At 41.7% G+C, this 14,803-nt stretch overlaps 1 protein-coding gene across 2 annotated transcripts in view; it reads left to right on the top strand.

Annotated features, from left to right (window-relative positions):
- The window catches only part of LOC306919112 (enhancer of mRNA-decapping protein 3-like), a 38,236-nt gene extending 23,674 nt beyond the window's left edge, over positions 1-14,562 (top strand). For both annotated transcript variants that reach the window (XM_079496140.1, XM_079496141.1), the window contains 3 exons: positions 2,575-2,728; positions 5,754-5,971; positions 9,672-14,562. In XM_079496140.1, the coding sequence (XP_079352266.1) occupies positions 2,575-2,728; positions 5,754-5,971; positions 9,672-10,009 (710 nt within the window). In that variant the 3' untranslated portion in view covers positions 10,010-14,562. The remainder of the gene's footprint in view (positions 1-2,574; positions 2,729-5,753; positions 5,972-9,671) is intronic.
- The last annotated feature ends 241 nt before the right edge of the window (positions 14,563-14,803 follow it).

Below are 14,803 nucleotides of genomic sequence, written 5' to 3'. Positions count from 1 at the left end.
CGCGGTCGCACGCACACGCACATCTCTCTCACCCCTAGCCATTAGAATACAGGCACAGGTGTTTGTCCCCCATTTGTCGTGCCAACTGTGTTTTGACTTGCGCTGGGCGTCGTGGGGGGCCCGGGCCCGCAGGGACCACCAGCCCTCAGCCCCAGAGCTCTGGATCCACAGGGTTGACCGGAACAGTGGCATGATATGGTGCGTGTGAACGCGGGGTCCGCGGGGAGTAGGAGGCTTAACCGTGTCCGTCTCATGTTTGTCATGTTTTGTAAAGGCTGCCAATCTCTTTTGTTGGCCTCGGACAACAGTGACAGTGGACAGATACAGGAGAAATAACAAGAATCTTCTGTGATGAGAGAGAGAGCTCAGGTTGAAGGAAAAAGAGGGAGGTGGGGGATTGGGAGGGGGGCTGCATTTCCCAGGGGAACTAGTTCCTCGCGTGTGGATGTGTGTTGCTTATACATAAACTACCGTCTCCTGAGAGAGTCTCTTCGCGTGCGTTTGGAGGCCTGTGTCTGTCCTTATGCTGGAGGTCAGAGCTGCACACTGTATTTTTACTACTGCTCCTCTAGACTCCTACTTTGTTTGCCCCCGAGGAGGTTCTGCTCCAATGAAGATATACTGCAGAAAGATATACTGCTGCTGATGAGGATCTTTTTATTGAATTCAGCTGTATTTTTAGAAATCCAACATATTTTATTCGTGAGCTCATTTCTGGAACATATCAAACTATTGAAAGAGGCTTTTCATGGCATTTTAGGGAGAACAGATAGTCTTATATGATAACATTTTCCTCTATGACCAAAACATTGCATTAAACATTGGAAGTTTATAAGCTATGGTAGTGTGGAATTATTTTATGCTTTAACATAATGTCTCTGTTGGGTAGAAACCTTGTATATCCAAAACGGTTACTTTTCAGCAAATAAATAATAATAATAAAAAATGTTTTTAAATAAGGATCCAATGTAGTTACAATTTAGTCTTGTTAATTGTTTTCATTGGTTAAATATGTTAGCCTGTCACTCAGTCTGAATTTTCATTTCGTTTCACTTCATTAATCTGAATCACCAGGAGATATTTTTTAATGGTAGCGATTCAGGGCTGGAGCCAGGCTATAAATATGTATGAAACCCCACAGATGGACATTAACCACTTCTAACCTTACCTGGCATCCCTATTCTGGGCATATGATTATTGCTGAAAATGTCAAAACATTTAAAAAACATTTTCTTTTGAATATAGGAGATCTACAAGCTTGCTTGTTGTGACACGTTGTGCACTTTAACTACTAACTTAACCTTTAGTCTCTGACATGTATTCAGTATTTCTGACTACATTTTATGTACAATTGTACATGATGCGCATCCTGGGTAGCTAGTTCAGGCAGACAACTCGTGAGTGTGCCTACCTGATCAGAGTGGCTATTTAAACTTCTCTGCCTACCTGCTCATTCCTGGCTTCTCTCCTGCTGTGCAGACGTGCGTTGCTTCTGCTGCTGCCCTTAATTAGTGTGGTTGCCCTAACACTTTTTCATTCCCTATTCCTTCTATTTGGCTCAATTATGCTCAATAAATGTATATTCTAAATTCATTCTAAGAGTTGTCTGACTGAAGTAGAAAAATGTTATATATAGTCTTTAGGTATCAGAGGTAGGAGCGCACACCAATAGTGGGGAGGTGATGGCCACGGGAGATATTGTACTTAACCTGAACACTTACTGTACATATACAGCAGTTGTACAGCATTTGTTTCTCCTAATCTAATTTATTTTTAATACTTCGTGTGCCACCGCTTACCCCTTATCCCTAAACTTATTTGCCATTTTTTACTATTTTAAAACATTTTTAAATAGTTCAACTAGCCAATCTGCATCGACAAGTTGTGAGGTTGTTTTATTTGAACAATTTTAAAATATTTTAAAATGGTAAAATAAAATCACACCCGTGTAAACCGAGTGGTGCAACTCCATGTGGGGGTCCCCGGGGGTCCCCTGAAATTCTAGACCCACAGGAGCGCGCCCAGGGTGGCGGGCTGGTTCCGCCGAGCTGCCACGTGTCCGAAACGGTCGAGAAATGACAAGAGTTACCGTGTGGGGGTCCCTGGAACATCCAGACCCCCAGGAATGCACCCTGGGGGCTGGCCTGGTTCCAGTGACATTTCGTCGTGAAAACCAGCCAAACACTATTTCCGTGCTCGGACGGACGGTTGCACCACTCAAAAATGGCAAATAAGTTTAGGGGTAAGGGGTGGTGCAAGATATAGCTGTTTTCTAGGATATATCATCACATGAAAGTGTTTGCCTCTTTCTTACATATGAGCCTTCTTCAGGCTCTGAAGAAGGCTCTGAAGAAGGCTCTGCTGAAACGTGTCAGCGTTCGCAAATAAGAGAAATGCATCCGAGTCATTCTTGCATCTTTCCGTTTAGTTGGCTTATGAGTCAAGTTATTTTCAAAGCTTAACACCCACTGCCTCAACCAAGGGCATTTTCCAGAGGAAGCGCACCTGTTCTTTCTTTATTGACTCTTTTATAAACCACAGCACTCTCAGTCTCGCTCCATGTTTTCTCCTCAGACTCGGGGCTGGTGGTTCCAAGTGTGTCCTATGAGCTCCACCAGCGTGTTCTTGCAGCAGCGGAGCGGCACGGCCTGTCGTTGGAGCGCAGACTAGAGATGACAGGGGTGTGTGCCAGTCAAATGGCTCTCACACTGCTGGGAGGGCCCAACAGGTGAGTGACAGGGCTGTGTGCCAGTCAAATGGTGCATACAAATACAGCCTCGAACAGGTGCATCTGTTCCTACAGGTTAAATAGATTTAACTGAATTTAAACAGTCAGGTCTTATGGTAGAGACATGAGTAATCCACCTAAACCAGCTGTCTGTGAAGACTTCAACTTGACCTCTCAAGCTGAATGTAATTCTCTCCATAATAAATATAGTATAGATTAAAATCAAATTATTGTCTGTGTGAATGGCTGAATATGAAATACATTGTAAAGCGCTGTGGAGAGAATCGCTATATAAATGCAGTCCTGTCCATTTACCATTATGACCACTACTCTGCTCTAAAAGTAGGAAAGAAATTAGTTTTCACCTCAGGCAGGTCAAGGATGTAAGATTGGTCCTTCTGTGCGGTATTTCCCAAGCATTTTGTTGTGTGTAATATGAGCTAGGGCTGCACAATTAATCAAGTGTTTCATGTTTCACAATTACAAGTGAAGTATACATTTCTCCTCCCCGTTAATTGCAGACACTTTTACGATTTGGCTATTAAAAAAACACGTACTCCTAGGGTAGTTACCCTCCCAAAAACATGCAGTAATCCTGGTCTCTAAAACTACCTCCCCCTGGCCAGCCGGGGCGCCTGATGGAGGGGAAAGGAACTGGTCGGAATAACATGTTCCTTCCATTTTTTATTTATTCCTTCTATATTGAATTAAGCGCAGACTACAGTGTAATATTGCTCAATTGAACAACATGCTTGAATGTGTTAATGGCAGACACTTCTTACTCTGCGGTTTCATTTTCACAGACTGAACGTCACAACACAATGTGTCAGTATTAGGAGACAAAATTGGGTTACCGGAATTTACAGATAGTACAGATGTCTTCAGCGGACGAGCACAAACCGCTGACCCTAATCGGAGGAAGGCTTTAGTATTGTTTAAATCCACCTTTGGAGTAGTTTTCTGAGATCAAAGCACCCTAGAACCCAGTGTCGTATAACAAACAGGTTTGTTTTTGTCCTCAGTTACCGCGGTGATCCTGCTATCAAAGCCCAGTAGTATTACTGTCTCCACTATTGGAGACTCAATGGCTGTGAACTCATGGAGTTAATTAAAAGGGATATTTCACAGTTTGGGGTCATGTAAATGTCCACTTTGGTTTTTATGAGCACCCCAGACAGTTATATAGATAACATTGTATTATCCTATATAAACCCATTGAATATTTAATTGCATTATATTATACCCTTTTTTGTGGTTTTCAAATATATTTTAACACAGAATCAAATGTTGTACGATCATATCCTGTCAATTCAGGGCCTTTATGAACCTCTAATAGACATTTAGACTGAGGATTGTTAAAAAGATAAATGGTCGTCTACTTGGCTATCAGACAAACCCTGGAGGCTGCTGGCGGTCTTGGAAGTGACCTTTTTGGGTGTTGGCCTGACATTTTTAAACCAGATGTTGTGGTACTTCTAGCTTTACTGGTGACCTCTGTCACTAGCAAATAAGTCAAACTGTGAGGCTGTGGGGCCCTTCTAGGCCCAGGAAACTTAATGTGGATCTAAGATTATTTCATACACACTAGTCTAATACATGGAACAAAAGTGTCCTTAGTTAGGTATTTAGCCAACTGGAGATATGAAACACCATTGTTACAAAATATAACAAATAATGTCGTTTGTTGATGACGGTATAGGGGAGCGCTGTCTTAACACGCCAGTCCAAAACCTCATTATGTGTTCATTTGGGTAGAGATCTGGCGACTGCACATTGTGCACAGCCTATAGCATATGATTCACATGATTTATATTCATACTCGCCAAACCATTTAGCCAACCTAAATGGTTGGCTAACTGTATGGATGCATGAACTACTCCCATCAGGAAAGTGTTACAATAAAGGATAATGGTCACAGAAACTTGGAACTTACAACATAATAAGAGCCACCAGACACCCTAACGTACGTAGCATAAATAAGACTTGAGCTGATGCAGCAAAGCGAGCAAGACGTGATCTTTTTTGTTTGTTTTGTTTTTTGGGAGAGCTCCCTCCTCCTAATGACAGCGACTGGACTGTGGAGTGTGTAGGACAACTACTTTGAATCACTATTATTGTTTACATAACAGAAACCAAGGACTAAATGTCCTAAGCATTCTTCCTCCACTGGGATGAAATTGGGATCTGAAAGTTTGATGGGATGCATTTTTTACTGTGACCTTTTTTACATTACATCGATTTATAGCCATTCAGCAGACGCTCTTAATCCAGAGCGACCTAACAGTAAGCAAGAACAAAACATGGTAATGCATCAAATACATATGTATAATCATCATGAGTCATACATAAGCTAAGAACCTAACAGTGGAATATCTATATAATAAGTGGTCGGGTTGTTTGTCCCCGGCCTGTGGTCTCATAATGCGTCTATATACTGATGTCTTTCAAAATGCAGATGCGACTGTAGGCATTGTTCCTATTGACCAGTTGAGCAGTGTACTTTATGTGACTGAAGCTCCTGCCATCCGTGCTCCAATAATGAACCCTCTTTCATAGTCACTTAGATATTTAGATATATCTTGATCCAAACTTGAGGTAAATTCGGCCTTGCATGCCGCAGAGAATTGTGGGACTATAGATCTACTGATAAATTATGATGATTTTGGAAAGGTTTTGAGCAATGTTTGAAAACAATTGTTTTTTCTCTTTAGGGCAGGTTTAAATACGCTGTATTTTCTGGTGACCCATTTAAAACGGGTCCGTGGCCCAGAATGGATCGCAACCCTATGTTTGGGAAACACTGCATCAGTAGAGCCCTCTCCTAATAATTCACTCAGTATGTACAGTAAGTCACTGTGGACAAGAGTGTGGGCTAGATATTTGAATGTGAATGTCCTTCTCACTGCCCTCGACCTATTGAGCTCTCTGTCCCTGCTCTAAGCTATCATTATAGGATTTGTAAACTGATACCTGTTTATTTCACACAGTGACTAAGGTGTCTCTTGAAAAACAAACTTGCCCGCAGGCTCACCCCTAAGAATGTGCACCAGAAGCCCACGGTGGCGCTGATGTGCGGGCCACACATCCAGGGAGCCCAGGGCATCAGCTGTGGGCGACACCTGGCCAATCGAGAGGTGGACGTCATTCTGTTCCTGCCCAACTATATCAAGATACAGGATCCTGTCACCAACGAGCTCAGCCTCTACAGCCAGACCAGTGGCAAGCAAGTGTCCAATGTCAAAGGTAACACTTAACCAAAAGGCATACTATGATTAGTAACTGTCTGAATGAGTAACTCTTCTTCCCAGCTCCCACTGTCCATGTCCAACATTAGCAGACGAGCATCTCCACATGTGTGTGTGAATATGTATATGTATGTAACTGAATTAGAAGCAAGTCGAACAAAAAATATGAACCGATACTGCTTTGATGAGACTGGCACATAGGGTCTAATTCAGTGTTTAACTATCTCCAGCGAAATTGCTGGTACTGTACAATTTAGATTCAGATTTACATTCTAATAGCCAGATCATCACAATAACAATCACCCTGTTACCAAGCTCACTTAATGCAGCGCGCACTGAGCTTGTGTTTTCAAGTGTTTTCTAACTTTTCAAATCTTCTCTTCTGGGGGTCCCTGGGGCTCCTTTACATGCAAAAAGTTGAGACCCTCTGCTCTAGAGAAGTAGAATGCAGCTGGAGACAATAACGAGAACTTAATGAACACATCACACCAATTCTAACATAATTTGCAGAATTGATTTAAAAATTCTGTGGCTTTGTCCGTAACTCATTAAAACTGGGAAAATCTTGAAAGTGAGAACTACTGATTTAGAAGGCATTTGCAGGTGTCTTTAAATCACTCAATGGCCAAAATATCTCTGACTTGCTTTTTCTAATATGACCCTGTAGACATGTGGGGTCATCTGGGACCTGATTACACACTGTTCCCAGAGTTAACAAATCATGTTGAGATATCGTTTATCCAGAGGATCTGAGACCTTCTCCAACTCTGATTACTTTTAAATCCAGGCTAAAAACATTGGTTATCCACTTTTATTAAAATGCTCTACTAATAATTCCACTTTGACCTTTACTCTTTCTATGCGGTTTTATTTCTCCATTTAAAGTTTATGTTTTCATTCGTTATTTCTACTCATGTAAAGAATTTTGAACTGTCACTGGGTATGAAATGTGCTGCTTTATAAAATGTATTTGGTGTGAGTGCAACTGTGGAGTTGTTGGAACTTGGAAGAGTTGTACAATGAGGCAACCCTGCCCTCTACTGGAGATGAAACTATGTAAAAAAAAAACAAGAACAAATCGAATGTAGCTTGAACTGATTTTAGGGTAACTTAAAATCAAGTTGATCAGAATGTGGCAGCGGTGGCCGAACGGATAGCGGCGCGGTCTAGATACCGGAAGGTTCCCAGTTCGAACCAGCCGTCCGACACGTTAAAATTACCACCGCTGAAATGCCCTTGAACAAGGCATCATCCACTACGATGAAATGTGTTCTATGAGCAGGGCCTGGCTGGAAACAAGTTCTTGAGCTTAGCCCAGATACCCTGGGTAAATATAGATTTCATTTCATTTCATTTCATTTCAACTTGTTTAAATATCATCACAGGTCCATGGTTCGCATGGGTTCTTTCTGCATGTTCTCCTGGGACTGCTCTGGGTGCTACATTTGGAAACCATGGATTCACCATGACCATTATTTCAGTCATTTGGATTCCATAGGACCCTCAGGCCACACATGTGCAGAACGTTTTTGATGAATTATTAAATTAAGTTTTTTTTATTATATATTTTCTGCCTTTATTGATAAGACACAAAGGAGATAGATTGGAAACAGGGAGCGAGAGAGACCGGGAATGACTCAGCAAAGGTTGTCGGGATCGGGACACAAACCCGCGACACGCTGTCAGGCATGTGCCTATGTGGTATGAGCCCGGACCGCTAGGCCAGCGAGCGCCTCATATCTTGACCCTCATTTGACTATTTGGACTACATCTGTATCTGCAATGTATGCAGATATTACCACAAACTGACACCCCTGTTTTGGGCACTATAGGAAACATTTAAAAAATATCTACAAGCTTACATGTTGTGTGGCCCATTGTGAGTCTGTAAAGTGGCTAGTTTTGAAAGCTTTAAGTTAAATTTGTCTTAGAAATCTAAACATTAATAAAATCTAAGTCCTTCAAATTGATTAGAATATTTTCTATTTTTAAAGTAATGGTCAAATCATTCGTAATCGTTGGTCTAGGACAGTAGTTCTCAACAGTGGTCCTGTAAGGGTTCCACTGTGTCCCCAGAAAAACGTGTTCATTCGTTTGAACCCCTTTATGCATATTTTATACGCTGGCTAATGGCTATTCAAAAATAGGAGATATACAAGCTCACAGAGCGTCACTTTGTGCCGTGTTGTTGTCAGCTGCCAATTATATATCAATTTGAGGCTTGTTTGCACAAAAACATTTGAGAGCCACTGGATTAGGACTCTCCCAAATCAGGATTTGCAATGTATAGCGTTCAGTTCATCCGCCTAAGTTGCCTAGTAGTCTTATTACACTTAAACCCTGTTATGCTTAGTTGAACGGGGTCCCCCAGGGCGAATACTTGGTTCGCTCCTTTTTTCCCCTCACCAAATGTTTGCCACAGCATAAGGACGCTGCGGTTTATGTGGTTCATTTGATTGAGTTCCCTATAGCTGGGGGGGGAACAAGTAAAAAAAATCATCAAGATTTGGCTTTTTGGTATGGTGTTAGCCTGTTAGGTATTGGTATAAGGTTTTCAAAAAACACTGCAAATGAGTTGGGCTCACCCCCTAGTGGTCTGTTTGCAGTGACTCCAATATTAGATGGGTGTAGTCATGGCATAACTGCATTGATGCACTTGGTAAGTAGTTTATTTTTGGCATGGTGTTAGGTATGGGCAGACGCCTTTCAAAAACCATCATAAGCGGGTTGGGCTCGCACCCTAGTGGCCTGTTTGAATTGGTCTCGGCAGCCATTGTGGACACCATCTTGAAAATGATGCCTTTTCCAATAGTTAGTTTTTCCTCTTTTCTTTGTATGTATTTAGCATACCTTACGCCAGGGCTCCACCGGACGCGTCAGCGTCGCGTCTCCGTCACCGTCAGGGAATGTTCCCTTTTTAATCAATGAAGGGTGGCTCCACTGCCCGCGTTGACGGAGACGCGACGCGTGCATTAAAATTGAACCGGTGCGTTTTTTGACGCGACGCTGAGGCGACGCAACGCGTCCGGTGGAGCCCGGCCGTAAGAGTAACGGTTTGTCAAATCTCTTCCATTATTATTTTGGGCTTCAACCATATACTGACCTATTTAATTATTTTGCTGCGAAGTACATATATTTGTACCCCCCCCCCAGCTATGGGACGTCATCTGCTAGGTACGTATATATTCGTACCTACCTATGCCCCACCAAACAATTTTTTTACATCCGCAGGTCCGGTTGCTATGCAACGCCTCCGTCACCACCATCTATGGGTTCTTTACAATCAACTCCCATTTACCTTGGTTCAAAGCAGGATTTTCAAAGCCCCGTAGCTCTGAAACTACAAGCGCTGTCCTTGGTGATCGTCATCGTGACTTTGTATCGCATCGCTCCTGACATGTAAACGTTTCTGGTGAAAGGTAAACATCGTGAGCTAATGCTAATGATAGCAGACCCTCGCAATAACAGTCTGCAGGCTGCTACCGTGGTGAGGAAACTGATTCGCAGGTGCTGGCACAGCTTAACTACACTTTTGCTACCAGCTAGTGGCACAGAAAGAATTAATATTGGATTAATTGCAAACCGACCACTAGGGGGTGAGCCCAACTCGTTTGCAAAGTTTTTGAAAACTAAAAATCAGAAACTTAGCCAACATCAAATGTGTGTTCTTGTTCCTCTCCTCATGTCCTCTCCCCCAGATCTGCCTACAAGTCCTGTGGACCTAGTCATCAACTGCCTGGACTGCCATGAAAACCCACTGCTGAGAGAGCAGAGCTGGTACCAGACCGCTGCCCAGTGGGCCAACAGAAACCGAGCCCCGGTCCTCAGCATCGACCCTCCTCCGGACGGAGAGCAGCCGCCGGCCATCCAGGCCAAGTGGACACTCTCCCTGGGCCTGCCCCTGCCTCTGGCCCCGGGTGAGGGCAGAGTTTACCTCTGTGACATCGGCATTCCCAAGCTGGTTTTCCAGGAAGTGGGCATCGACTACCAGTCTCCCTTCGCAAGCAAATTTGTCATCCCACTTCACTCTGCATAGCAGGGGGTGGCTGGTCAACTCCGCAAGGCCACAGTGTAGCCCGATTTTATACTTAAGTTACTCGTCAGTGTCAGCTATTTTCGTCGTGCGACACTAGCGTGCAGCGCAGTTCAATTCAGGCTTATGAGGCACGTTCAGACTCGGGTTTTGATACACAAAGGGACAATGGGAGGGGAATGGTTTGTTTCCACAAGGGGTGTACCAGGCACCGCAGTGCTATAGTTCAAGAGCAACATTATGGTCCAAGACAAAGGCAAATTGGGAGGGGGGTGTTGCAGCAACTGGGCAGTGGGCACGCAGTACTGAGTGTTCATTTAACTCGGAGTGTGCAAATGGTCAGTCTGCTAAACCAGTGCAGCTTTTGCAGACACCATCCCACAACGGGTCATTGTGCTGGTGCTGTATGTTTTCCTATGTGTTTTTCTTCTAACTACAAATCCCCCAGGGGGTCTTTAGTTTTTACATGTTGCGTGCGATAGCTGTTGTTTTTATGAAAGGGAAAAGCTTCCTGTTCTTTGGGGTGTTTTGATAAGGGCTCTGCGTTGCCCTCTGTCTCACCCACAGTGGGTAAGAATGCTTATAAATGCTGACCGCTGTGACTCTATATCTGTGACCTCTGACCAAGAGACACACTTCCTGTTTCCTCCTTTAGATTGTGCATGGAGCCTGAGCCTGACCTATGAACCAAGCACAGCATTGCTCGGCTCAAAGCTTCATCCTATTCGTGGGGTATGGCCGTCCCAAATCTGTCACTCATCTGTCACCCATAGTGGCCTGGCCTAGTGGTTCTCAGAATGTTTTATTTCACAGAGTTACAGACCTGTAAGGTTGGAACCCCCGCCCCCATTGTAGAATGAAGTGTAGCAAAAACATGGATATCAATTTCAGAAATATATTTTTATTATTTTTCTGGCAGTTATAGCTCAGGTAAAACTATATTTCAGCCCATGTGGGGCGATGCACAACACTCCGCTTAAGCCCTGTTGTCAAATATTTGTAATTATTGTAAAATAACAAAATAGCAAATAGCAAATATCAGATCTACAAGATCTACTGCATTTTCAACTATTTTCACCTGATATAGGGACGCCAGGTTGAAAGTTGTTGTAGATCTGTACACATTTATCATCTCTGTTGCTATTGGCTTTACTGATAATGTGAATGTTATCCATTCATTCAGAAGTTGTTTCATTTGTCTCTTTAAGATAAGTGCCACCTGACAGACGCTATCAAACAACCAGCAATCTCATTATGTCCAAAACTGTTACTTTTCAGGATTGTAATTAAAAAACGCCAAAAGTAGCAGATCCACAATTATTTTGTGTGATGCAGTGTAGTGTGATCAAGTACGCCTTTAATTAAAGAAATACGTTAAAATATGGAGTTGAGAGGTTTCTGGCCGACAACAACAATATGGTTTTATTATAACAAAACACACACACACACACACATCACAACCACCACACAGAACAACTACTGACTGTCAAGCTGCAAGCTGTTTCCAGCATAATGATACTCTCTGAAGTGTCAAACAATTCAGCTGTGCAAAACAGCCTAGTCTTTCCCAATGCATACAAGTGTTTCAGAACAGTGCTTCTCAAACCTTTTCACGTCAAGCCGGTCGCCCCAATTAATGCGTTTTATTTGGCCCCTGGGGGGGTCCCCCCCCGGACCCCACTTTAAGAACCCATGTTTGTTTCAGAAGAATCATGTAGGAGATAATATGTTACTGATAGTTGTAATCATGTGTGGTTTCACCACAACATATTTAGGGGTTTGGAAAGCTAATTCATTTTTATTCCGAACATGATTGCAGGAAGGAACACAACTAAACATTTTGTAATTGACAATCTTTATTTTTTTTTCTTTAAAAAAAAGTTTCATTTTGAGTTTTTAATTTATTTTTGTGTATTTTCTTTTTAAGAGGGTTAGACCTAACCAGGGGTAAAACCTTATGCTTAAAGGGGCATTCCACTCATTTTCAACATTTTACTATGTCATTCATATACCTTTAGAGCTGTTGTGTGGAAATAATAAAAAGTTCCCCCATTCTGTGTTTCCTAGAACTAGAGGTCTGAAAATAATCATTAACATGGTGAAACACATCTTGATGATGTCATCAAGATGTGTTTCACCATGTTAATGATTTTTTTCATAATTACAGTTCTAGGAAACACAGAATGGGGGGACTTTATTATTTCCACACAACAGGGTATATTAATGACATAGTAAAATGTTGAAAATGGGTGGTTTTCCCCTTTAAATACAGATTCATAATGAGCCATTCACCATTTTGAAAGATGCAATATGTAAAGCTACTTTATGTTTAGTTTAGTACTATAGATATACACTTTTACTAGGTGGCTGTTACCATTACAGAGCCTTTTACTGTTGACTGCTGTTGATGTCATCAGCTACATTGAGCTTTTGACTTACAAAACTGTTGTACAGGTTGAGCAATGAACATTTTTAAATCAAACGTAGTGGAAAAACATTGTTGGCCAATTGCCTGAATTTGTAACATCAAATGAGTTGAGTTTGTAGATGTGTTATTTCTCTTTTTTTTTCTTTTTTTTTTTACCATTTGAACCTACACTACAGTGACCAGAATTGGGGTCACCAGGTTGTGGTTAATTTCTTGCTCTAATTCTATTGTTGGGCTTGTGCATGGCCATTCTGTTTTCTCAAGTGTGTCCAAACTAGCAAGTCATTACTCGAATGTTTGCAATCTGTACACACTTTGCTCCCATAGACATTTAATTTGATCTCGAGGTAGCTATAGAGAAACATTGTATTTTGCCTCTCATTTTCTTGTTGACTTATTAATTTTTTTCATTTGCCTGGGCTCTATTGAGTATTTGTAATAGAGCACTATAATGGCCAATGATGAGCCAAGTCAGCATGGTATTATATTTCAATGTACATGGCAGTCTATGTGATTGTTTTTTGTGATTAACCATTTAAGCCCTATTTTATACTCCGTCATATGATGGTGTCGCGTGGCCAGAATAGGTGAACAACGTTGTTGGTTTATAGATCTATACTATTCCTTTTCTTTTACATTTCCATGCTTTTATGCATTTCATGTAGGGATGCACGATATAATCAGTAGCATAATCGGAATAGGCCATATCAGCCATAGAAATGCCATATTGGTATCAGATCGGTCTCAAAATAATGCAGATTATTTAATCTGTTTTCACCAGCAAGATTTAGAAGGGCCTATGCTTGTTTCTATTGTGGTCCTCTGTATAATATCGGAATCGGTCAGAATCCTGCAAATAATCAGATATCGGTTCATAGTCGTGCACCCCTAATTTCATGTTAACCTTTTTTATATAGTGTGTGTGTGTGTGTCGCACGCTCACACACCTTTTTCCTGGCTGAATTCTGAAGGTCCATGTTACTTTGTTCTCACTGTTTTAACTAGAGCAGAATGTGCCTTATGTTGACAAAGCATGAATAAGCAATCTATCCTCAAACTTGTTGGCAAAAAGGTGATCTACATCTGGTTTTCTTAATGTAGTCCTCTTTCAAAGCCAACATTTTGTCTAGGTCAAATAGTTCCTTAGACAGCTGGGCCTTATTGACATAATGTCTTGGAGTAACAAGTTTTAGTGGAAAGCTTTGTGATACAGCATTTGTTCTCATTCAACTTCTAATCCAATGCTACGAAATCAGACAGTCTCAAGTCTCCTTTAACACAGTCTTTAAATTTAGAGGTCACCAGACATAAGATGACTGGCTGGCTCATCCGAGGACAATGTGGAGAGGCATATCAGATCTCATAGCAGATCTCTGATTGTCTGACTAGAAATTTAGAAATTGGAAAAGGCTTTTCAAGTTTCCATACCTGGAGCTCTAAGATGATTAGGGTAAGCTTACATCGTTTTTTGGAAATTATGAATCTATTTTAAATCGTTCATAACGGGAATCGCGATTCTAATTGGAATCGATTTTTTTGACACCCCTAGTAAACACTAGCATTTGAAGTTGCTGTTGGAGTAGTAGTTACAGAGATAGTCCACCATGTGGCAGTGTCTCCTGTTTCACACAAGTCCAGAAGTTTGAATACATTTGATAATTTCTAACTTCTGGAACAGCTTTAGTTGGGCTCAAAGTCTAGAAAGGTGTTATAGGTGTGATGATGCGTGGTTCCCGACACACATTTGACATGATTTGCTCTTTAAAAGCATGCTGTCTTTCCACCCATTGTGAGCTTTGTGCTCTGTATGCTTCTCTTTTGAGGACCCCCATATTTTGCCAACAACTCTAAGCATACAATCATATTGGACAACATTTTGAAACTGAGTAAAGATTAAAATGTAAATATTTTGTGTGTAAATTGGCCACTGGCCAGCCTGCACACACTAGTATGACGAAGACCATGTTTTAATACCACAAGGTACAAAGGGAATTTAAGTAATACATTTCGCCTTGAACTGCAACTGTATGTTCATGTTCTTTTCATTGTTTACATTTCTATGCAAAGTAATTTGTATTAAGAAAACTATGTAATAAATACAGTACCAGTACTGGCATTGATCATTTGACCTGTCTTTGAGCAATAATTACCTGCTCACTCATTGCCAGTCTTTGAGCAATAATTACCTGCTCACTCATTGCCAGAGTGTTATAGTTAACCACTTAAGGCCCACAACGAATGGCGTAAATAGCACATCTACAAATCACAAAACGTGGCATCGGGACATGTGAGCTTCTATCGACTATTTTAGCTATTTATGCCTCCCGGTGGGGGCTCCTCAATGACAGCCAGGTGAGTCGGTAGCAAAG

This window comes from Electrona antarctica (genome assembly GCF_951216825.1).
Source record: "Electrona antarctica genome assembly, chromosome: 3".
NCBI lineage: Eukaryota > Metazoa > Chordata > Actinopteri > Myctophiformes > Myctophidae > Electrona > Electrona antarctica.
This window is presented reverse-complemented; position numbering and strand designations above follow the sequence as displayed.